The sequence below is a fragment of the Solanum verrucosum genome, unplaced genomic scaffold, assembly GCF_900185275.1.
Source record: "Solanum verrucosum unplaced genomic scaffold, falcon-dt-bn FXZP01000150.1, whole genome shotgun sequence".
Taxonomy (NCBI): domain Eukaryota; kingdom Viridiplantae; phylum Streptophyta; class Magnoliopsida; order Solanales; family Solanaceae; genus Solanum; species Solanum verrucosum.
Window position 1 is genome coordinate 276,220 of NW_026020371.1, and position 26,447 is coordinate 302,666.

A 26,447-nucleotide genomic window follows, 5' to 3' on the forward strand; every position below is an offset into this window, starting at 1 on the left:
GGGATTTATTTATGTATTCCAAATACATGATACATGTATCTAAAGTGGTTCATGTATCTAGTGTGATTCACATGTATCTGAGATATCATATACACGAGTGAGATAGGAGAGTGGCCATCGAGATTTGTCTATGCATCATAGATACATGCGAATTCATTTGAATACAGTGTATATAGAACAAGTTACACTTGATTTTGACTTCATGTATTTCAAGATACATATATCTAGACGTACTTTAACGTATCAAAATTTGGTAAGATTCGTAATATTGCAAATTAATATGTATTTAAGTTTTATTAATTTCTAAACTAGATGTTCTTATTCTCACCTTCTCCCAAATTGAGTTCTTATTTATATTAAATATATAAAAAGACGATTAAACATTTCATACATAAATTTTGGATAAAATCAATGTTAAAAAATAGGCAAAAGTTTGAGGGAGGATTAAAAGTGCACAAATATTACAAACATGTGGGACTATTAGTGCTCCATGTGAAAACTCAAGAATGACTTTGAGTCTTAACTCAAAGATGAGAGCCTATTTTGGGCCTTTTCTCAAATGGAATAGTTAACAACTTTGAGGATCTTTTAATGAGTTAAATTAGGTTATACTATCATTTATTCATCATATGCAAAATGGTCTAATGAATCGTTATACTTGTACGCGTTTGTATTATGGATCCCTCTATTTAACCCTTTATCAACTGAACCCTTACACTCAATCAAAAGGAGATTTTTAAACCCCTCTTATCATGTATGTAGTTCACCCACCCTTAAATAAATGATATGTCAAATCCACGTCACCTAAATCAATGACATGTCATAACTATCTTTATTAACTACTTTTTAAAACTATTAACCAAAATTATTTAATAAAAGATAAAATAAGAAAATTTAAATTTATTCTTTAAAAGTAAAGTTTGAAACTACATACATTATCTCCTCATTCCCACCTTGAAACCGTTAAAATCTAAAGCCTTCCTTGTCGTCTTCATCTCTGTCACTGTCGCAGATCTTGACGGCCACCACATGTACTCTCTTCCTCACCCCTCTTCATCTCCGCCGCACCATGGCCAGGGGCGGAGCCAACATGTCTTTAGGGCTTCATACCCCCTTTGGCGGAAAATATTACTATATATACATGGTTAACATTATTTTTTAGATGTATATAATAGATGTCGAACCCCCTTCGACTAGTTCGTATGTTTACTCCTTCGGATTTTGAACCCTCTTATTGAAAATTCTGGCTCCGCCACTGACATGGCCATCAGATCTGACCGGAAAAACCTCTTTGTTGTTGTGATCAGATCCCACCCTCACCCGCCTCATTCTCCTTCCACTGACCTGCGCCGTCTCTCTTTCATTCCATTGCGAATTAGTGGTCTCCGGCGAGCACAATCACCTCTGCTCTCTCCCTCTGCCGGTGAATCAATTGATTCAAGGAGGTGCCAATGACAAGATCTGCTAAAGAAGATGATAAGAGTGTGAAGAAGAAAGAAAAAGGGGTCAGACATGGATGGAGATGAGATGGAGATGGCTAAAAATGGAGGTGGAGTGGCTTAAGAAGAAAGGCTTTTTTTAGTTAATTTTTTTTAAGAAATTATTATTATATTTTTTTAAAGTTAAATAGGATAGTCACTCGCCTTAACAAGAGTGAATTCACACACTTTTGCCAACTCAACCATCTTGATGCCTCATAAGTCTAGTCAATGGTTAAAGGGGTTGATAAATTGTGTTTTATTAAGTTTAAGAGTTCAATTGATAAAGAGTTAAATAGAATGGTTCATAATACAAACTCATACAAGTACAAAGTCTATTAGACCATTTAACCTTCATCATATGCAAAAGACATCAACACATACAAATAGTAAATACCAAAAATACCATTTAAGTAGCTAGTTAAGCTTAGGCTTTTAAGGCAATCAAAATAGAAGTACATTTTTAAAAGCATAAATGTACATGCACAACAATGCTAACACTAAAAGAAACCCCTAAAATACTCCCTAATCCAAGGTAAACAAGCCGCTCCACTCTCCTTTCTGTATAGGTAGTAAAGTAAAGTAATAAAGTAAAAGTAAAGTCAAGTAAGATGCAAAGTATCTAATATGGTTTTTTGTAAACAAGCCGCCCACTATTGTTTATATTTAATACACTTTTTGATACAATTTTAATACAATTTTTCAGAACTTCATCTAATATTCAATTTTAATACAACTTAATACAGATTTATAACAAATAGTTATTAAAGCTAAAATTATGTCATATATGATAATAAAAATAAAGTAACACTTAAAAGCGTATTTAATCAAATAAAATATATTATATATGTAAAAATTCCTTAAAAATTGAGTTGATATGTAACTCAAATTGATTTTCAAAAAATCTTGTTAAAATATTATATAATTTATTTTTTATTTTATATGTTATATCTAGTTATAATAAAGATTTTTTTATTAGGTACTAAAAACTTATAAAATAACAAATAAAGGTATTAAAACTTAGTAAAAATTGGGCGGGTTGAATTATATGAGCAACTTTCACATATAGCAAACACAAAAATGATATTTGTATGTTATAGCTATAGTTTGCATAATTGCGCTCCATATAAAACTTTATGTTTGCTATGGCTATTTCGCTATACATATATACAAAAGAAGAAATTGTATAATCTGTTTCGATATACATATACAAGACAATCAATTGTATAATCTGTGTTTGTATAAAGAGAGAAAGACAAAAGAAAACTGGGTAGGGAAAGATCGTACTTGTATAATCATAAGTGTACATGACGAAAATATATGCATTTGTATTTGTATATACAATTTTCTCTCGCTTGATACAAACACAAATGCAATGTATACATTTGTGTTTGTATAAAGTGAGAGAGGCGAGTGAGAGTGGTGAGTGACATCTGGGAGAGTGGCGAGCGAGCTGTGGGAGAAGGGAACGAAAATATATGTACATATACAATTTTCTCTTGCTTTATACAAACACAAACACATTTTATACATTTGTGTTTGTATAAAAGTGAGAGAGGCGAGCGAGACTGCCCAGCGAGAACGAGAGTGGCGAGCGAGATTCACCAGGGAGAGAGGCGAAATAGCAACAGTTTGCTATGAGGTACAATTAAATCAAACTATGTTTATAGCAGTTAATTTGAATTAATAGTTTGCTATTATATACAATTTTCCCGAATTATAACCTGTTACTAACCCGTTACCTAACCCATTATTGCCCAAACAAATTTGGGTTGGGTTAGGTCTTGGCCCATTTATAGTCTTGACCCATTTTAACCTGCCCAAATTTAACCCGACCCACCCAACCTTCTATATCTTGATGAAGGACTTCAAACCATCTTTCCATATCTACCTTGTATTCATGGACTCATTAACACCCATAGGAGAACCAAATTAGAATAAAAAGGATCAATGGTGTATCCAGATTTTGCTTAAAATGCAATTGAGCCACGTAATTAAGTAGAAAGCTAGAATCCTATATACAGTTCCTATCTATCTTGCTCGGGCTCTTCAAAAATGTTATCACACAGTTCCTTCTAAAGTAGTGCATTTTTTAAGGATCCCAACATAGATGATGCAATATTTTTGAAGAGTCCGAGCAACTTAGTTTGTTTAATTGTTCAATGATTTATTAGTGCCGAAGATCATATGTAAAACGAAATGTGACAACTCAAGTAAGATATTCTATTCATTACAGCTTAACAACAAAGCTAATTACAGACAAGAGCGAGCTGCTCCGATGATAAGCACCCTCACTTTCAACTCTAAGGTTGTGAGTTCAAGCCATCTAACACACAAAGATCCCTTATTAACTTCAAGTTGTTTTTCAGCATTTCAAACATTAGATCTTCGTCTATTGTTTGCTTCTGCATTTTTGGTATGAGAACGAAAATCAAATCAAATGATCAAGTCAATGCTTATGCTAAATACTATGCTATGATTTCGAGCAACAGCAACCAACGTTGATGGCATGCAGAGGCATCCAAAATCAGAAAACATAAAATAAAATGAGATTCATAATTGCTTGTCAAAAGGAAAAGAGAACCTACGGGTAACTCTGATACAATTCCAAGCATTTTCAGGAAAATCTCCCGTGTAACCTCAGCAGTTGAAGATTTGAATTTAGATCGATTTGCATGTCGAAATTTGAACCTAATTGATGAATTCCTATATGAATTTGCAGTTGTGTGACCAATAACATTAACAACATATCGACCCCCCGAAAAATGGCGCTTGTCTAAAGGCCATCTTAAACCAGCCGGTACTTCTGAGTCCACAATGGCAGAACCAATAAGATCCTTAATTTCATTAATCTCCTCATCCTGAAAAATGTGAAGAACTATCTAAACCACAGTACTCACAGTAAGACATAATACTATTGTAAACACCCAAATAAAAGAATTACATACGACAGTCGCGAGAAGCTTGAAATCAAGAGTTCAATCCTTATATATAGAGGACCAAAAAGAGCTTTTGATATAAAATATTCATCAACATCTTGAGCCTATAACCAACATCTCTGTATTTGAATGGAGTAAATAACTTACAGATAAAACCATCTTGATTTTCTTGGTATATACAAACAATCTTAGGTCTGAGCTCTTTCCAAGACAGTTCATGTCTGCAACCATGTGGCGTACTCGGTTCAACTCAATCTTAAGAAAAAAGGAGATAGGTATAAATATGTTAATGACAGTTATGCGAAATTGCAGGCATAAAAGGTTTAGAGTACTAACCTTATAGAGCTGAATCTTATAATGATCTTTTGGCACAGTACATTTGGAGGAAACAGTTGATTCAGTCCTCAAGTTATCGGAAAGCTACAAAAAACACGGATAAAGAAAGAATACAGTAGGGTGAAGACAGTTTTTTAGAAGCTTGAAAGTAGCATATACCTTAACATAGCACAGTTCTTTCCCTTGCACATATTCTAGTCCGAGATTCTCCACTACTCGATTTTCTACATAGTCCATAAATGAAGGAGGAACATCCGTATGGAAAGATCCTTTCATTTTTCTCGAAGTAGTTTCAGTCAATGAGTTAAGTTTTAGGCTATCTTTACAAATTGAAGAAATCCTGCATAACAAAGAACATGACAAGTATTTTGAAACATGCATTCGTATACGAATAACCTAACAAAATAATGCTTCAAACACAACAAAGTAAGCAGCATGGTACATATGATATATGAGGTATTTGATACTTAATTGCTATAAAAGATATGAAGTGTTGTTTCTCGGAACAGAAAAATATTAAAATTCCTAATTAACATGACGATAAAAGCATAACATGTGAACTAAATGAAGAAGATCGACTGACCCATAAAAGAGAACTTTTCCAAAACGAGCAACTACAGACGGCTTTACTTGTGCCATATCAGCTTCCTCCATCTCACGCTTCATATGTTGAAATGATAAAAGTAAATCCTTCTTCACATTTGCAGCAATCAAAAGACATGGTGTTTCTATGAGCTCATTCTTTATTCCTTCACTGCAACCTGCAAAATTATAGATATATAGCTTAATGAGCATCACTAAAGCAGAGGCGAACCCATGATCTGAAGACAATGATTGCACCACCAACGTCGGCTAATGCACGTTAGTGTATGATAATTTTACTAAACATAAAAATATAAAACTAATTATAATATGCTAACGTATAAATATGAATTAAATGACTCTACCAGATAAAATTTGCTTTGTAGAGTGGTGGTTTTGAACTTCAATTTGCACCGTGTGATCACAACTTCGAAACTAGCCATTCCTAGCTAGTAAATGGGATTTGAGTCTAGTCCCCTCACTTCAGAGGTGTGCAACGTTTAAACCAATATACCAAAATAGGTTGAGTCTCTTTGGGTGCCTAATTAATAAAATATATGTCTATCTCAAGGTATATTATATACATAAAAATAATATGCTGCACTTTTTTTAAAAATTTTAAATCATGCAAATTAATCCCTTGTTCAATAAAATTATCGAGAGACGCTTTAATCAATATTTCCAATCATTTTTGCTTCAATATTTATATATATATAAAAAAAAACAATTGTATCAATTAAAGCAACATAAGAATAGAAAAATCATCTGAAAAAAAAAGTTTTTTCTACTTCCCCCCCTTATCTCCGTTAGGAAAATTAGTATTTCCAGGGTTTTCTTAGATATTAGACACAACCCAACCAAAATTGAATTCATCTTGTAGGTCACGTTGAAGAAGTTGAAAACACTATGCAGGTACTAGAAACAATTAATGAGCATTTGCCAAAAAAAAAAAAAAAAAACCATTATAAGAAGCAAATTGAGTAAATATCTAAAAATGTAGAGTCACTCAACTATGTTAGTATTTTTATCATATAAAATCATTCCACCAAATTTATCATCAAAAACACATTTCACCCCTATAATTTTGGATATCAAAAACGATGATCGGGTTTATAATTAAACAACACACACACACACACATATATATATATATAGTACCTTGATGAGTTGAAACCAAAGAGAGAGGTTGTAAGCCTGCTTTTGTCTCAAAAGACTCTGGTGAAAGAGGTTGGAAACTAACAAGAGATGAAAATCTCAACTCATCAGCCAAGCCAACAGAGAACCATTTTAAGATAGTATGATCAGTATAACCGACATTCCTAGTTCGAAATTTGTTATCCTTTCTCTTATTAAAAGCAGATCTGATGAGAGACTCCGGTGCCGGAGTTGGTTCAAGCGATGGCGAGCCCTTTATTTGCCTCTTGTGTGGCGGAATGTAAGACATTATAGTTGATCACTTGTATGGAAGAAGAACTATACCGTAACTTCAGAGCCGGTTATTATGGAAAAGGAAACAAGGCATCTGTCAATAGTGTAATTATTTATGATAAACTATAGCTTCTTTTTTTTTGTACTATATTATTCTCTTTTAAACCTTTTTCAAATAGAAAAAAGGAAAAAAAAAATTAAAATATCTAATCAAATTTTAAGAATAGGGTCATCGAATAGTGGTAAGGATCATCCTTTTTTTTTCAAATGGAAATGACGTAGATGAGATAAACTTTTAACAGATGACATAGATGAACATTTTCTGAAAGTTTGATGACATGTTTGAGTCTTTTTCCTTTAATTAATGACGTGACTGAATCATAATTGACCACGTATAAAAATGATTTTGCAAAATCGAAATTGTTTTCCGTTAAAAAATTATGACTTGAATGAGTTTTTTCTCAAACGAAAATGATATAGATGAGTCAAACTTTTAATGTATAACATAATTGAGCCTTTTTCTCAAATTTGATGACATAGTTAAGCCTTTTCTCTAGAAAAAAAATTATGAAAATTAAATGAACATTCACATTACTAATCTTCTTTTTATTTTGGTTAACCATATTGACCTTTGGAGTTAATTCTGCCAATTTACTCACGGATAAAGCTAGGGCTTAGAGTAAACTAGACAAGAAAAGTAATATGATCCTACTCCCCCTTTTTTTTTAATCAAGGATCCTATTTTTTTTCTCTCATTCTTTTGATATGTTTTCTTTTTATTTACTTCTTATTATTATAAAAAATAAACGTATCACTTATTATTTCTTTTTATATTCTTCAATATAAAAATTTAATTATCTTTATTTTCATTACACTTTTAATGATCATAACTTTTAATTTTTTATTTTTACTTTTGATGACAAGGGAAATCCGCAACCGCTACCTTTTGGGTGCACACAGGGTAAAACCCCCAGTCCTATGCAATAGCTTACAAACCACATAGGAGAGATAAGCCACACTAGGCAAACCCGGTGCTACGAGCTCGACCCAGAAGGCAAACCCCTTACTTTCGCTGGCAAGGAGTTTCGAACTTGAGACCTCCAAAATGGAAGTCCCACGCCCAAACCACTTTTAATGATCATAACTTTTAAATTATATTTATACTCATGCTCAAGACAACTCTTCTATTCATTCTTATCCTATAAAAACTTTAATGTCTATTATTGATTGATACTTTATTCTTTATTAACATTTAAATCAATATTTTGACTTCATAGTTATATAAAGCAACATATTACTTTCTCCGTCTCATATTAGATAGGCACTTTCAACTTTACACGGTAATTAAGAAATCATTAATACATTGAAAGACTTGACCATTTTGCCTTTTGTGTATATCAATGCACATTAAAATGAGTTACAAAAAATACACATAGAATATAGGAATGATTAGTATTGGGAATCCAAAGGTCATATTAATTGTTGGGGTAAAATGGTAAAAAATTAATTAATTCTATCCTAATTTAGTAAGTGCTCAAATAATATAGGACAAACATTTTTAATATGATGCCCATCTAATATGGGATGGAGGAAGTACTATTTACTATACTGCGGAAGAGTCTACAAGCACACATGTCATGATCAACACGTGTGCACTTTGTGGAATCTAAATTAAGTTACCAACATCTTGTGCACTGCTTAATTCGTGCCATTCCAAAACTACACATATATAGTGCAATAACATTTCAGTGTTTTTGTTCGAAGGGGCACGAAACATGGTCAGTTTGAAGAACCATCCAACAAACAAAGATCCCATATTAACTTCAAGTTGTTTTCCAGCATTTCAAACACCAGATCTTCGTCCATTGTTTGCTTCTGCATTTTTTGTAAGAGAATGAAAATCAAATCAATATACTCCAATAGTCTACGCTTATGATGCTAACAACACTACAATATGGTTTGGAGCAACATCATACCATCATGTGTATCATGCAGTGACATCCAAAATTATAAAGGAAAAAGAAATGTTATTGCAAGTACGGAAAGAGAACATACTCGTAACTCTGATATAATTCCAGGCATTTTCAAGAAAATCTCCTGTGTAACCTCACCAGTTGAAGATTTGAATTCAAATGGATCTGCATGCCGAAGCTTAAATCTAATTGATGAATTTCTATATGATTTTGCAGTTGTGTGACCGATACCAATAACAGCATATCGACCACCTGAAGAATCCTTGCCAATGGGCCATCTCAACTCTCAAGCCGCCCTGAACTTCTGAATCCAAAACAGCAGAACCAATAAGATCTTTAATTCCATTGATCTGTTCATTCTGTGAAAATGCAAACTAAATCACAACACTCATTAAATTCTACAAGGAAACATAGAAAAGTTTATTGCATAACTTACAGATAAAATAAGGTTGATTTTCTTGGTATATAGTATCAACCTCAGATCTGAACTCTTTCCAAGACAGCTCATATCTGCTACCATGTGGCGTGGCGTATGCTGTTCAACTCAATCTTAATAAAAAGGGATTCATGTCAGAGGGAGTCGTTTTGTTAAAGAATGATGGTGATAATTGTTAATGCTTTTCCAACCATATAAATAAGTAGTTAATTAGGTATTTTACAAGATACTAGAATATGCTTGATCAAGAAGCAGCAGGAACAAAGTACTAACCTTATAGAGCTCAATCTTGTTATAATCTTTGGCCACAGTACATTTGCAAGTAACAGATGAATTAGGTCGCAACCTATCAGAAAGCTACAAAAACAAAAGGATATATAGAGCTAAAGGAAACAATATAGTAGGAGGAAGACATTAAACTTGAAAATCATACCCGTATGTTGTACAACTCTTTCCCTTTCACATATTCTAGCTCAAGTTTCTCAACAACTCAGTGTTCTATGTAATCCATAAATGCAGCAGGAGAATTTGCATAAAATTTCCGTTTCATTTTTCTAACATTTGCTTCACTCAATGGGGTAGTTTCCTGGGATTCTTCACAAATTGAGGAATTCCTGTACACATGCAGTTTGATTCAAAGACTACAAACAAATATTCACAATAAATATTGAATTCAAATGATACATTGTTGCGATTCCATTCGTTACAAATTCCTAACATGATGACAAAACTTAACGTGTGATTAGAAGAAGACTTACCCATGAAAGAGAATTTTTCCGAAACGAGCAACTACAGAGGGCTTTACTTGTGCCATATCAGCTTCCTCCATCTCATGCTTCATATGTTGAAATGACAAAAGTAAATCCTTCTTCACATTTGTAGGGGATAAGGGTGTAAAAAATATCCCAACTTTGGTCGAATTTGCTCTTGCGATACTAAACTTTCATGAGGACCTATTACCTCCCGAGACTATTTAAAATCGTATTTTAAACATATATATTTGCCCATGTGGACATAAAAAATAATGCAAAATTATAAATAGTAATGTGTCCACGTGGGCACATATATACCTTTAAAATACACTATTAAATAGTCTAAAGAGGTAATAGGTCCTCATGAAAGTTTAATATTGCAACAACAAATTCGACCAAAGTTGGGGTACTTTTCAGACCCTTATCCCCATTTGTAGCTATCAAAAGCCATGGTGTATCTATAAGCTCGTTTGTTATTCCTTCACTGCAACCTAGAAAAGCATAAATATTTGAAAGAAAACTGAAATAATTAACATCTCAAAAGCATAAATGTAATGTGAATTCATGAATCTAATGTGTATATTCAACCATGTTCATCACTGTGTGTCGATCACCAATTCAATTCAATATAAGGTTGTACACAAATCGAATATGCAGACAACTAGAAATTGATGAAAATACAGATACATTAGGACATACATATCGAAAACTACTCTTCCGGTGAAAAAGAAAAAAAAGTTATACCTTCCATTAGAACCAACGATAGAGCTTTTCTGTCTGGATTTCCATCAAAGTAGTCTGCAGAAAAAGGTTGGAGGCTGACAAGAGATGAAAATCGAGAATAATCAGCCAAGCCAATGGAGAACCATTTCGAAACAGCAAATTTTCTGTAAACGATGGTCTTTCCTCGAAAATTGTTCTGCTCCCCAAATGACTTGAGATTAACGCTCTTTGTGAAGTTATTAGGCGTAAGAAAGTCCGGTGCCGGAGTTGGATTCAACAACGGAAAGCCCTTTGTTTGCCTCTTGTGCGGTGGAATGTAAGCCATTATATTTGATCTGTTGCTTTGCACTTCTGCTGAAAATTGAGTTGCTCTGTTTTGTGAACATTTTAATTTGGTGCTATAAATAATACAGCTGCTTGCTGGAATACTTGAATTTCAAACAGATGCATTATATTAATGAACATTAATGTCTCGGTTGACGACCCTTTGAGCTTCTACTAATTACACTTCATTGAATTACGACTACTAAATTTGATTTCATTTTAAAAGCTAAAAAGTTCATTTAACATCCAACATTATAGTGTATCAAACATAATTCTATTAAGCAGTTCAAATGATTTTCGATATTGCTGCATCGAATTGGAACATGTGTTGGGTATTTCGATCCTAACAATATAATCTCGAGATCCTAACCCGATCCCGACCTAAGAGAAAATTAGAAAATATTTCTGGACATATCAAACACATCCTAATTGTTTACTACTCATAAAACTTGCCTCTTGCAATTTTCTCGAGATTTTTTAAGACCTTCACTTTGAAGCAAACATGAAGCATTAAAACAAATTTCAACTTTACCTTTTAAAACCTTAGTCCAAATACTCTATGGACTTTACATTTTCAACTCCTTTTTTACACTTTAACAAATTAAATCTGTGTATTATATATGACCCCGCAAGTTGATGGATTTGTCCCATTTAAATCATCTTTATTTCTATTCCAAAATTTATGTTAAGTGAATAGATCATAGTCTATGCTACAGAGCTCAAGAAAGTAGGGTACAAAAACTAAAAACTTCAATAAAAAGATCAAGACAATTTTGAAATCGATACACACTTCCGCACACTCTTAGATTGTTACTCCGCTTGCTTGCTAAACACCCATTTTGGTTTAATGTTTCGAAATTGGTTGATAAGAAAATCTTAATTTGATATTTGAAATTTATCCACCTTTGTTACCATATATCTACAATGAATTAGGATACAATAATTTGATTTTGTAATTGAACTTTTTCATATACCACCTAGTTGGTCCCGAGGGGCAAACGGACGTATTTTCAAGTTCAAAATAACCCCAAAGCATGTAAGCCCAGCTTTTACCGATTTTCGTATGATATGTTCATGAATTTATGGTGATCTGGAATTTTGGCTTGTTTTTTACCGAATTCTTTTATGCACATCTGTTAAGACCTTAGTAATGGAGTTAGTTGGTCCAGATGGACAAACGAGCCCCAAAGTAGGTAAACCCAGATTTTGCCGATTTTCGTGTGCTATAGTCCGTGGGTTTTTGGTGATCCGAAATTCCAATTTGTTTTTGGCCGAAATTTTTCATGGACGTCTGTTAAGACCTTAGTAATGGAGTCAGTTGGTCCTGATGGGAAAACAAGCGCATTTTCTAGTTCAAACGAGCCCCAAAGTAGGTAAACCCAGATTTTGCAAATTTTTGCGTGCTATAGTCCATGGGTTTTTGGTGATCCAAAATTCTGATTTATTTTTGGTCAAAAATTTTCATGGACGTCCGTTTAGACCATAGTAATGGAGCCAATTTGTCCCGAGAGGTAAACCGGTGTATTTTCAAGTTCAAAAAAGGCCCAAAGAAGGTAAATCCCAGATTTTGCTGATTTTCGTGTGCTATAGTCCATGGAATTTTTGTGATCCAGAATTTCGGCTTGTTTTTTACACAAATTTTTTCATAGACATCCGTTAAGACCTTAGTAATGGAGCTAGTTGGTCCTAAGGGGCAAACATGTGCATTTTCAAGTTCAAAATAACCCCAAAGCAAGTAAACCTTGATTTTTTTGATTTTCGTTTGCTATAGTCCATGGATTTTTAGTGATCCATAATTTCGGGTTGTTTTTGGCCGAAATATTTCATGAACGTCCGTTAAGACCTTAGTAATGGAGCCAGTTGGTCCCGAGGGGTAAACAGCCGCATTTTCAAGTTTAAAATAGCCCAAAGCAGGTTAATCCAGATTTTGCCAATTTTCGTGTGCTATATATAGTCCATGGATTTTTGGTGATCTGGAATTCTGGCTTGTTTTTTGCCAAAAATTTTCATGGACGTCCGTTAAGACCTTAGTAATGGAGTCAGTTGGCCCCGAGGGGCAAACAGGCGCATTTTCAAGTTCAAACGATCCCCAAAGACGGTAAACACAAATTTTGCCAATTTTCGTGTGCTTTAGTCCAGGATTTTAGGTTATCTCAATTTCGGTTAGTTTTTCGCTGAAATTTTTCATGGACGTCCGTTATGACCTTATTAATGGAGCGAGTTGGTCCCGAGGGCAAACAAGTGGATTTTCAAGTTGAAATGAGCCCCAAAGTAGGTAAACCCATATTTTATCGATTTCCGTGTGTTATAGTCCATGGATTTTCGGTGATTCAGAATTCCGACTTGGTTTTGGTTGAAATTTTTCATAGACATCCGTTAAGACCTTAGTAGTGGAGCCAGTTGGTCCCGTGGGGCAAACAAGTGCATATTCAAGTTCAAAATAGCCCCAAAGTAGGTATATCCAGATTTTGCCAATTTTCTTGTGCTATAGTACATGAATTGTTGGTAATCCAGAATTTCGACTTTTTTTTTGCCAAAATTTTTCATGAACGTCTTTTAAGACCTTAGTAATAGATCCAGTTGGCCCGAGGGGTAAACAGACACATTTTAAAGTTAAAACAAGCCCTAAAGCACTAATTTTACCAATTTTTGTGTGCTATAGTCCACAAATTTTTGGTGATCTAGAATTCCAGCTTGTTTTTGACCAAACTTTTCATGGACGTCCAATAAGACCTAAGTAATGGAGCCAATGGGTCCCGAGGGGCAAACAAGCGCATTTTTAAGTTCAAACGATCCCCAAAATAGGTAAACCTAGATTTTGCCCATATTTGCGTGCTATATAGTCCATGGATTTTTGGTGATCCGAAATTTTGGCTTCCCTATGCCAAAATTATTCATGGACATCTGTTAAGACCTTAGTAATGGAGCAAGTTGCTTCCGATGGATAAACAAATGCATTTTCAAGTTCAAAATAGCCCTAAAGAAGGTAAACACAGATTTTGCCAATTTTCGTGTGCTATAGTCTATGGATTTTTGGTGATTCAACATTCTGGCTAGTTTTTGGCCGTGTGTTTTCATGGATGTCCGTTAAGACCTTAGTAATGGAGCTAGTTGGTCCCGAGAGGCAAACAGGTGATTTTCAAGTTCAAAAGAGCCCCAAAGCAGGTAAACCCAGATTTTACCGATTTTAGTGTGCTATATAGTCCATGGATTTTTGCTGATCTGGAATTCTGGCTAGTTTTTGGCTAAAATTTTTCATGGATTTCTGTTAAGACTTTAGTAATGAAGACAGTTGGTCCCGAGGGGAAAACGGGTGCATTTTCAAATTCAAACGAGCTCCAAAGAAGGTAAATCCAGGTTTTACCGATTTTCATGTGCTATAGTCCATGGATTTTTGGTGATCCAACATTTCAGCTTTATTTTGGCCGAAACTTTTCATGGACGTTCGTTAAGACCTTAATAATACAGCCAGTTGGTCCCGATGGGCAAATGGACGCATTTTCAAGTGTAAAATAGCCCCAAAACCCTGATTTTACCGAATTTTGTGTGCTATAGTCCACAATTTTTGGTGATCTAGAATTCTAGCTTGTTTTTGACCAAAATTTTCATGGACGTCCAATAAGACCTAAGTAATGGAGACAATTGGTCTCGAGTGGCAAACACTCACAATTTCAAGTTCAAACTAGCCCCAAAGCAGGTAAACCAAGATTTTGCCGATTTTTGTATGCTATAGTACATGGATTTTTGGTGATCCAGAATTTCGACAAGTCTTTTGCTGAAATTTGTAAGGGACGTCCGTTAAGACCTCAGTAATGGATCCAGTTGGTCCCGAGGAAAAAATAGGTGCATTTTCAAGTTCAAACGAGCCCCAAAGCAGATAAACCTAGATTTGTCCAATTTTCGTGTACTATAGTCCATAGATTTTTTGTGATCCGGATTTCAGCTTGTTTTTAGCTGAAAATTTTCATAGACGTCCATTAAGACCTAAGTAATGGAGCCAGTTGGTCTAGAGGGGAAAACGAGAGCATTTTCAAGTTAAAATTAGCCCCAAAATAGGTAAACCCAGATTTTGCTAATTTTCATGTACTATAGTCCATGGATTTTTGGTGATTTGGAATTCCGGCCAGATTTTGGACAAAATTTTTCATGGATATATGCGAAGACCTTAGTAATGGAGCTAGTTGGTCCCGAGGGGCAAACAAGCACATTTTTAAGTTCAAACGATCCCTAAAACAGGTAAACCTAGATTTTGCCCATTTTTGCGTGCTATATAGTCCATGGATTTTTGGTGATCCGAAATTTCGGCTTCTCTATGCCAAAATTATTCATGGACATCTGTTAAGACCTTAGTAATGGAGCAAGTTGCTCCCGATGGATAAACAAATGCATTTTCAATTTCAAAATAGACCTAAAGAAGGTAAACACAGATTTTGCCAATTTTCGTGTGCTATAGTCCATGGATTTTTGGTGATTCAACATTCTGGCTAGTTTTTGGCCGTGTGTTTTCATGGATGTCCGTTAAGACCTTAGTAATGGAGCTAGTTGTTCCCGAGAAGCAAATAGGTGAATTTTCAAGTTCAAAAGAGCCCCAAAGCAGGTAAACCCAGATTTTACCGATTTTAGTGTGCTATATAGTCCATGGATTTTTGCTGATCTGGAATTCTGGCTAGTTTTGGGCTAAAAATTTTCATGGATTTCTGTTAAGACTTTAGTAATGAAGACAGTTGGTCCCGAGGGGAAAACAGGTGCATTTTCAAGTTCGAACGAGCTCCAAAGCAGGTAAATCCAGGTTTTGCCGATTTGCATGTGCTATAGTCCATGGATTTTTGGTGATCCAACATTTCAGCTTTTTTTTGGCCAAAACTTTTCATGGACGTTCGTTAAGACCTTAATAATACATCCAGTTGGTCCCGATGGGCAAATGGACGCATTTTCAAGTGTAAAATAGCCCCAAAGCAGGTAAACCCAGATTTTGCCAATTTTCGTGTACTATAGTCCATGGATTTTTTGCGATTCGAAGTTTCGACAAGTTTTTGGCCATAATTTTTCATGGATATCCGTTAAGACCTTAGTAATGAAGTCAGTTGGTCCCGAGGGGAAAACAAGCACAATTTCAAGTTCAAACTAGCCCCAAAGCAGGTAAACCTATATTTTGTTGATTTTCGTGTGCTATAATCCATGGATTTTTTATGATCCATAATTTCGACTTGTTTTTGGCCGAAATTGTTAATGGACATCCGTTAAGACCCTAGTAATGGAGCCAGTTGGTCCTGAGGGGAAAACATGCGCATTTTCAAGTTCAAAATAGCCCCTAAGCAGGTAAACCCAGATTTTTGCCAATTTTCGTGTGCTATAGTTAATGGTTTTTTGGTGATCCAAAATTTTGGCTTGTTTTTGGTTGAAAGTTTTCATCGGCGTCCTTAAGACCTTAGTAATGGAGCTAGTTGGTCCCGATGGGTGAACTGGCGCATTTCAAGTTCAAAATAGCCCCAAAGCAGGTAAACCCAGATTTTGCCTATTTTCGTGTGCTATAGTCTTTGGATTTTTGGTGATTCGAAATTATGACTAGTTTTTGGCCAAAAAATTTTCATGGACGTCCCTTAAGACCTTAGTAATGGAGCTAGTTGGTCCTGAGGGGCAAAGACATTTTCATGTTTAAAATACCCTTGAAACAGGTAAATCCAGATTTTGCCGATTTTGTGTGCTAGTCCATGGATTTTTGGTGATCTGGAATTGTGGCTTGTTTTTTGTCAATTTTTTTATAGACGTCCATTAAGACCTTAGTAATGGAGCCAGTTGGTTGTGAGGGGAAAATAGGTGCATTTTCATGTTTAAAATAACCCTAAAGCAGGTAAATCCAGATTTTGCCGATTTTCGTATGCTATAGTCCAAGGATATTTTGTGATCCAGAATTTCAGCTTGTTTTTGGTCAAAATTTTTCATGGACGTCTATTAAGACCTTAGTAATGGAGCCAGTTGGTCCTGAGGGGCAAACGAGCGCATTTTCAAGTTTAAAATATCCCCAAATTACTTGTTAAATGTTGAAAATTGGTTTAGATAGTACCATTGGAATGATGGTGTGTGAGTGTGTAGTTAATTTTAACTTGAATAAATGGGTTTGTAAGGTCTAATTGAGAGTTTTGACGTAGGTTTTTATTGTTTCTTTGTGCTGAACTTTAAATTTTGCATAATCGAAACCCTACGAATGATGAACTATCGAATAATATGTTGAAATACATGTTTAGACTTAGATTGGTTGTAGATTGTTAAGTTTAATGTGTTATGTGAAATTTTGGAATTCAATACCTGTTACACGACCATAACCGATGGAATGTAGGTCGACCTACGGACCGTAGGTTGTGGTCCCTCACTAACCCTACTCAAATTTTTTGCTAAGTTGTGAACCAGGGTGTGGCCTACAGTCCGTCGTTCTATCGACGGACCATTCTGCACATTCGTGGTTCCAACTACAGAGAACCAAATATGGACCTCCTGACCTATGGAGGGGACCCACGGCCCATCATTCCATCGACGGACCATAGTTACCCAACGTAGGTCACAAAAAAGTCACTGTGTGTATTTTTTAAAGAAATTGTCTAGTCCTAAGGGTGTTCTAAAATTAATATGTGGTTCTTTTTGACTTGTTTTAGTAGTAACTAGTCTTCCACGGGTACCATGGCTCCAAAAGAAGCACTTGTTTACTTTAGAAAAGGCAAGTCCAAGTTGGTTGCACCCTCACATTGAGTCATTCAAGATTCCAGCGGAGATGAGTACACACCGGGGTAAATGAGAGCCCCCCCACTGCCCCTGTGACCATAAGGCGCCTGAACAGTAAGACAATTGTATCTGATGAGGAGCATCCCTCCTCCACCACCCCTGTAGTTTCCCCTTAGTATGAGGAGGGGCCCAACATGCTGATGAGTCGCAGTCCGGCTCTACTTCTAGCTTCACACTAGCCTCTGCCTCCAAGGCCACTAGCTCTAGAGAGGCTCATGGCCTGCTTAGCATACCCATGTACCCTGTTCTTATTACCGCCGAGCCAAACATGTGGTGTGTCGAGGGCCATATCAAATATACTATGATGGGAAGAACTGGAACGAGCACCAGAGGCAGACCCGTACCATTACTCAGGAGCGCCGGGTACTTATAGTTAGCCTTCACATTGTGCCCACTATTAAGGAGCTTTTCAAGACGCACAAGTGTGAGTGGATGGCACAAAGTCCAGGGAAATTCAGTGATGAGATGGCCCGAGAACTCTATGCCTCATACGTCGCCACTGTCCGTTACTCTATTTCTAAACGAGCTAAACTACTAGCTCAGCCCCCACTTCAAGCTACTTTGGTGCAGATTTTTTTCGTTGATATCTCCGAGACCACTATCCGTCAATTCATTTATGGTCCAGACCACACTTTACCAATTAATACAGCGGCGTATGAATACATAATGGGCATGGTTCAGAGTGGGGCATTTCAGAGGGATACCGAGAAAATAGCGAGTTTACTCCGTTGGATGACCCGTCATATTGCCGTTGAGGGGGAGTGTATCGAGTGGGTGCACAATATGACTTTGCCTATTAGAAAGGCTATTCTAAGTTTCACTGTGAAGTTTTTTTGGACCATTGTGCGTACCAGACTGTCCCCTACTCAGGTGGACAACGTGGTTACTTGGGATCGGGCTGTGATGTTGGCAGCACTAAGATTCATGAGAGGGCCTTCAAGACCACCACCACTTTTCCTTTTCTTTGTCTCATATTTCATCTGTGCAGGGAAGTTGGGGTGCCTATTTGACATTATTATAGTCTAATAGAGGTGATCAAGACTGTGGACATTGGCCTTATTAAAGACGATGCAACCTTGCTGCACCATGAAGGGATCCACAGGTTAACCTACCTCCCTTAGGTGCTGATCTTGCTGATGATGTGGAGCAGATTCAGGTTGATGAGACCGCCATACCTCCCACTACTGCAGATGCACATGTTCCCCCTTCTACTGCCACTAGTCAGGCTACGAGTTCATCTTGAGCCACTCTCTCTTCAGGATCCATTGTAATTCCTCTGGCCTGAGTGTAGAAGTTAGAGAATTAGATGGCCACTCTGCTGTAGCACATAATGTCTTGGATGCTGCGATTTGTGGAGAAGTCTTAGTCTCGTATGTAGCAGATGATAGATTAGAAGATTCAAGCGGTCCACAAGCGCCTAGATGCCTTTGGGTTGAGAGTTTTGGAGTGGCCTGCCCCTACCATTGATGTCACCGCTTTCCAGATAAAGTTGGCTAGACTCCGTGCTGATGTTGATGCCCTTTTAGCCCCCGCTAAGTTTATACCAGAGCCCGCACATGAGGTTGAAGATGATGAGGTGGTGATGTCTGCACTCTTCGGTGATACTGTGCCTCCACCCGACCTCTCCCAAGCGTCTGGGAAGCGACACAGTTCTTTTGTACATACTTCCGATGACAAGGAGGCTCGGCGAGCTAAGAAGAGGGAAAGACAGGAGATTGAGGCTGCCCAGCGACATTCTTTGTTCGATGAGGAGTTGCATTTGAGGAGAGCTCGTGAGATTGAGTTTGCTGGTGCATTGGGTTTGAGGAGCACTATTGATGGTGTTCCTGCTGTTGATGATAACATTACTGATAATGTCCATGCTGCTGATCCAATGGGTTTTGGGAAACCGGACACACCCACCTCTTGTGGATCTTCGGTGCATATGTGCCAGAGTTTTGCTTCACCCTATACTTTACTTTTCTTTTATCTGTGCATTGAGGGCAATTACACCATAGTTTGTTGGGGCTGGGGTAAATAGGTTGTGAGTGATATGGTGAAGTCTGAGTAACCCAACTCATAATCCTCCCTTGGGGTTTTCTTGCTTGTGTTCTTTTTCCCCAAGGGACTGATTTACTTTTATGTTGAACTGATATGTTTAGGATTGTATATGTAGAAGTAAGTAGAAGAATGAAAGCATAATGGCATAAGATCATGAAATTGATACTTGTCCAAAATTTTGAAATATGCTAGATCTATAGGCTTAATGAGTTGAATATGTTGGATCTTCATGTGACATGATTACGAACTGGTATGTAGCATGACTTAAGCTAAAATTTGAACTAGATAATTTAATAATCTGGTAATGAAACAATGTGCCAAGTGTGTGTGAGTGGATTTTGCGTATTCATACTGTATGTGCCAATCTAGAACTTGCCCCATTGGTCCTGTGAAGATAATCTAGGCTAGGAATTGAGAAATGATCATAGGCCCTTGTTCTAACAAGTCCACTTAAGCCTAAAAAAATCCAACCAAAAGAAATAAATTCTCCCTTAGATCAAAATGTTTGAGACTAATGTAGACCACTTCTTTCAAATACACGTAACTCACCTTCCCTAAAAGACTGTTTGGCCTTGGTCCCTCTTTGGACATGTGCACCTTAAATTATGACAAAAGCCTAAGTTGATGCAAAATACATAAGTTGAGGATGGCTATGAAAAAGGAAATTGAAAGAAAAAGGGTATGAAAAGAGTTGTGTGTAGAAAAAGGAAAAAGATAGAAAAATATGTGACTGAATTCAAAAGAAACAAAAAGAGTGAAAATGATGATGAGAAAAAAAGAAAGAAGAAGTAAAAGAAAAAAAAGAGAAAAAAGTGAAAATGAAAAGCGATAAAGTCAAAGTCACATCTGTGCTAAAGAAAGTCAAGGAAAAGAGCAGAAAATAAAAATATGTCAAAATTGGTTGAGGAAAGAGGTAAATATCCAATGTAATGTCAAAGAGGGCAGAAAAGTCACTAAAAATACCCAAATGTATCCTACCTAACCCTAAGACTATGTTGCAAGCTAAGAAAGTTATAGTGATTCCAGTGATTAATTTGGAGAGTCTGTGTAGTAAAAATAAGGGCACGCCTGTGGTATTGAGCACTAACAGTATTTGAATTCACTTCTAAGTGTGAGTTTTGACTGAATCCTTGAACTTAAAAATCAAATTTGTTGTGTGAATGAGGATTTCTTTGAAGTGAGGGAACTAGTTACATTGTTGGAAAGTTGGTACCTTGGTGATTGCTAAAAGTGTATGTGATGATGTCTGTTGGTCGGTCTATGTCATGTTTTGATACGCATGAGTTAGATTATTGAGTCTATACTGAAATATTTGCACTAAGTGAACGACTTGATTGAGAAAGCCACGTGATTGCTTGAATTGTATGTTTGCTTCTACATAAGTATCGTTTAGAGTTCAAGTGTGTCGCTTGAGGACAATCAACAAATTTAAGTTGAGGGTGTTGATATACCTTAAGTTTACGGTATTTTTGATGCATTTCACTTAAAATTTGTGTGTGTCTTGAGCTATTTTGTTATTAGGTATAATTTTTTTATGTAATCTTTTACATGAAATTTTGGAAGTGGTTGAGAGAAAAAAGGACTATAATTTGCAGCGACAACAACCAACTAAGCCAACCACGGACCTTAGGTCCAGTGATGGCCCCTAGGTGGTGCAACGTAGGTGAAGTTCAGGGAACTCTAACCAAGTGTGAAACCAGGAAGCCAATGATGGATCGTAGGTTGAGTGATGACCCGTCCTGCACATCCGTCGATGAGATCAGAGATATGGAGTTCCAGTACCTGAATCACGGAGGTGACTAATGGACCGTAGGTAGAACCACGGTCCGTAGGTCATGGCGTCAGTCAAAATCGCGTCCTAGATCAATTTTCCTTATTTTGTTTCCTAGTTGGTTTAGGATTTAAAACTCTATAAATATGGGTTGTATTTTCCGTTTTTGGGGAGACATTATTGTAGCCTTTTGTTTTTTGGTCTTTTGGAATTAATTTGCAAACTCTTAGCAATTTAATTTCCAGAAGTTGGTTTATGCAATTACACTTTGAATTTCAATTCAAGATTTTGGTTTTCATCTATTCGAATTGCAAGTTCATGAATTATTTTAACCTAATTATGAGTTGTGAACTCTCAAGCATGAGTAGCTAAATCCACAACTAGGGTTGTGGGAACCATGGGCAATTAACAACATATGAAAAATAACTAAGTAATTCTTGAATAGTGTTTATACATGTATTCTTAATCTTTTCGTTTAGAAGTCTTTCTAGCGATGTACAACGTTAGAACTCGCCTTGTTCCTATTTGCCTTACCAAGGGGGTAATGAATGAGAAAAATATTAAACAATATAAATTTAGTTAAGGATTTGCTACTATCTAATAGTCTGACTTTAATTAATTGAGGAAAGGGTGAATACCTTAAGTTAATTGACACGATGACTAATTTGGGGTGAATGTGAGGGTTATAAGTAAAGCACACATTCGTAGATTTACCAAGTCGCGTGACAATTCCCTACGATCATTACCAATCTCTTAGGGATACATAATTTACTGTTAGGGTTTTGCCCTGATTTTATTACATTATTTGAAGTTTATTTTTTCCTAAAAGAAAAGACAAAACATTACAATAAATGTTTTAACTTTTCTTGAAAGGAAAATATAATTTTCTTTCATATTTGGTTATTCTTTCCTTGGGAGAAAAGTTTTGAACTATATAAATTGAAGACTCATCTTCTCATATCAAGAACAATATAGAACCCACAATGTAGTCGTTTAAGAGTCTTGTTTATGGTGAGATTTTCTCCTAAACATATTTGTGCTTTTTTAATATTAGTTTTCAATATGTAGGTCGCTTGACCAAACCATATGAATAATATGTCTTTAGTATGCTTTTATTTGTCGTCTTATTTGTCAAGCATATGATTTGCAATTGTGAGCTTCCGCATGACGGCCTAATCACTTTCAAACCCATCACTTACCGGCATTGCATTTCAAACACTAGGATATGATTACTCTTATTACGTTTACTGAGTTAAGAGCTTATGGGGATCACATATGCCCTAGTTTTCATTTTATATTGATATCTCAAATTGTGAATCTTGTTTACTTGTTACATAATCACTCAAATCAACAATCTGTTATTTTAGTTACAAAACCCCCTGTTTACTTTTCTCGGAAATAGTTTGACTAAAGAGAAAGAATTGTGAGTTAGGTTTAAGTCTGAACCATATTCCTCGTGGGATCGACCCAAACCTACAAGTTGGGTTCTTTACTTGACAACGATTACTTATACTTCTTTAGGGAGGTGTAATTTTAGCGTATTAACAAACTTGGTAATCAAAGCACAAAGTTTAGTGTGGTCTTAGAATGTCTCATAAGCCACGTCTAGTAAAGTCTTGTTCATGAGTGTGATGTACGCCACATTTATGAATGAGAGGCTACAAGATGATTAGGAAACTCCACTTCTTTCATTACTCTTAAGTTGTGAGATAGAGTTCAACTTTATAAGGTCTCTGTCCTAATCCTTATCGTTTGTTCTTTAGGATATGGTGACTCGAAGAGCTTATACTAAAAGGAATGTGACGGAGAATGCAGAACAAGAAGCTCCTCCCCAAGCTCCTCAAGTTTCGGTCGATCCTTTGGCCAAACAGGTATTGAATACGGAGTTTAGGGCTGCTTTTCAAGTGTTGGCTCAAGTTGTGATAGCCTAAGCCAATAGGGAGGTTGCGGTTCCCGTGAACCCAAATGTGGATACGACGGCTTCTAGAGTGAGGGACTCCATAAGGATGAATCCTCTAGAGTTTCATGGTTCTAATGTTGAGGAATATCCTCAAGAGTTCATTGATGAAGTCTATAAGATTTTGATGATCAAGGGAGTTACACCGGTGGAAAAGGCAGAGTTGGCCACTTATCAACTAAAAGGTGTGGCTCAAATATGGTATAACCAATAGAAGGAAGGGAGACCAAAAGATGCAGGTCCTCTTGATTAGGAGAAGTTTAAGGCCGCTTTTGTTGATGAGTTATTTCCCCTTGAGATGAGGGAGGCTAAGGTACTTAAGTTCATTAATCTTCGACAAGGAAGTATGAGTGTGAGGTAATATGCTCTAAATTTCACTCAATTGTCAAAGAATGCTCCAACTATGGTTGCAGATTCAAGGGCTAAATGAGTAAGTTTGTTTTGGGTGTGTCTGAAATGGTGGTTAAAGAGTGTCGAACCGTTATGCTCATTAATGACATGGACATCTCTCATCTCATGGTGCATGCACAACAAATTGAGGAGGAGAAACTTAAGGAAAAGTCTATAGAGTTAAAAAGGGCTAAGACCGGAGATGGAAATTTCTCTCATGCAAGGTCCGATGGACAAGGTCGTCCTAGATTCCGACAAAGGTTTTACGGTCAAGGCTCCTCTAATGCTCCACTCAAGTTTAACCAAGATAGGGTGTCTAACCCTAAGTCTCAAGGAGGTAATGGTAGTAGATCTTCATTGCCTAGGTCCAATTGTACTAAGTATGGAAGGAAGCACAGGGGAAAGTGCCTAGCCGAAACGGATGGTTGCTTTGGTTGTGGTAAAAATTGTCACAAAATAAGGGATTGCCCAATACTTACGGCTAAAGGAAGAGAGGGCAATCAAGCAACTACTAGTGGTGTGGGTTCCAATGCACCTAAGCAAAACCAATTTTATGCACTTCAGACTTGTGGTGAACAAGAGGGTTCCCCCAATGTGGTTATCGGTTTATAGAAAGTTTTCCAACTTGGGTGCTACCTTGTCTTTTGTGATGGCGTATGTGGCTATGAGGTTTTATGTTCTTCGGATATTGTTAGATTCGTTTTTTGTCTCTACGCCTATTGGTGATTCTATTGTGGCTAAGAGTGTTTATAGAAAGTGTCTCGTTTCCTTGTCCTATAGAGTTACTCTTGTTGACTTGGTAGAACTTGATATGTTAGATTTCGATGTTATCTTGGGTATGGATTAGCTACACTCATGGTATGCTTCTATCGAATGTAGAACTCGTGTAGTCAAGTTTCAATTCCAAAATGAGCCTATCATAGATTGGAAAGGGAGATATTATATGCCTAAGGGTCAGTTTGTCTTTTATCTTAAAGCTAGAAAGATGATCTCTAAGGGTTTCATTTACCATCTAGTTAGGGTAAGGGATGTAGATTCTAAAACCCCTACTCTCGAGTCGGTCCCTGTTGTTAATGAGTTTCCGAAAGTATTCCTACATGACTTACCCGATATTCCTCCCGAGCGGGAAATAGACTTGGGTATTGACCTTCTCCCAGATACGCAACCTCTTTCTATTCCTCCTTACTGTATGGCTCCGGCAGAACTTAAGGAGTTGAAACAACAATTGAAAGATTTGTTGGATAAGGGTTTCATCCGACCAAGTATCTCTCCATGGGGTGCTCCAGTTTTGTTTGTTAGAAAGAAAGATGGTTCTTTTTGGATGTGTATCGACTATCGTCGGTTGAACAGGGTGACCATTAAGAATAAGTATCCTCTTCCAAAGATAGATGATTTATTTGACCAACTTCAAGGAGCAAGTTATTTCTCTAAGATTGATCTCTGATCGGGTTATCACCAATTGAGGGTGAAGGATATGACATTCCAAAGATGACTTTTCAAACTTGGTATGGTCATTATGAGTTTTTGGTAATGTTGTTTGGGTTAATTAACGCTCCAGCGACATTTATGGATTTGATGAATAAGGTGTTTAGATAGTACTTTGGCATGTTTGTGATTATGTTCAGTGATGATATTTTGATCTATTCAAGGAGTGATAATGAGCATGTTTATCATTTGAGGATCGTGTTACGAATTCTTAAGGACCAACAACTTTTTGAAAAGTTTAGCAAATGTGAATTTTGGTTAAGGTCCGTAGCTTTCCTTGGTCACATTATTTCAAGTAAAGGTATTGAGGTATATCCATGGAAGACGGATGCGGTCAAGAGTTGGCCTAGACTTCTAACTCCTTCTGATATTAAAAGTTTCTAGGGTTTAGTCGGTTACTATAGAAGGTTTGTTGTAGAATTCTCCTTGATTGCCTCTCATTTGACGACTTTGACTCAAAAGAAGGCTAAGTTCATAAGTTCCGAAGTGTGTGGAAAGAGTTTTCAAGAGTTGAAGGATAGACTATTGAAGGATAAACGTACTTTCGCTCTGGTGTTGACCTTACCGGAAGGGACAAATGGTTTTGTGGTTTATTGTGATTCCTTGAGAATTGGGCTAGGGTGTATGCTTATGCAAAATGGGAAAGTTATTGCCTTTGCCCCAAGGAAACTTAAAATCCATGAGAAGAATTATCCTACTCACGACCTTGAGTTAGTGGCGATCATTTTTGCCTAAAATATTTGGAGACTATTTGTATGGAGTACATGTAGATGTGTTTACCGACCACAAGAGTTTGCAATATGTATTTAATCATAAAGATCTAAATCTTCGCCAAAGAAGGTGGCTTAATTTATTGAAAGATTACGATATGAGTGTTATCACCTCGGAAAAGCAAATATGGTGATGGATGCTCTTAGTCAGTTGTCTATTGGTAGTGTCACCCATATTGAAGAAGAAAAGAAATAGTTGGTTTGAGATGTTCATAGATTGGCCCGATTAGGTGTTTAGTTAGTGGACTCCACCAGGGGTGGTGTTATGGTTCACAATGGGTCCAAA

At 36.5% G+C, this 26,447-nt stretch overlaps 1 protein-coding gene and 2 pseudogenes across 1 annotated transcript; all 3 read right to left on the minus strand.

Moving 5' to 3' along the window:
• The window catches only part of LOC125838381 (uncharacterized), a 41,210-nt pseudogene extending 39,696 nt beyond the window's left edge, over window positions 1–1,514 (minus strand).
• Window positions 1,515–3,781: 2,267 nt separating this feature from the next.
• Window positions 3,782–6,795, minus strand: LOC125838382 (uncharacterized). Its single transcript, XM_049517454.1, has 7 exons — window positions 6,494–6,795; window positions 5,337–5,514; window positions 4,913–5,093; window positions 4,754–4,837; window positions 4,565–4,672; window positions 4,067–4,339; window positions 3,782–3,883 (listed from the first exon to the last, which is right to left on the minus strand). Exons 1-7 carry the CDS (start codon window positions 6,777–6,779, stop codon window positions 3,782–3,784), a joined length of 1,212 nt encoding a protein of 403 aa, XP_049373411.1. The 5' UTR covers window positions 6,780–6,795.
• Window positions 6,796–8,542: 1,747 nt separating this feature from the next.
• Window positions 8,543–10,972, minus strand: LOC125838383 (uncharacterized; annotated as a pseudogene).
• Window positions 10,973–26,447: the final 15,475 nt, after the last annotated feature.

Bases quoted from the DNA above. Each gene is read 5' to 3' on its own strand.
- LOC125838382 (XM_049517454.1), bottom strand. From the start codon at position 6,779: ATGTCTTACATTCCGCCACACAAGAGGCAAATAAAGGGCTCGCCATCG. The intron at 4,673-4,753 runs GTTAGTACTCTA...TTTTTTCTTAAG, and splicing joins ATAAGATTCAGCTCTATAAG to ATTGAGTTGAACCGAGTACG. The intron at 3,884-4,066 runs GTAGGTTCTCTT...CCAAAAATGCAG, and splicing joins GAATTGTATCAGAGTTACCC to AAGCAAACAATAGACGAAGA.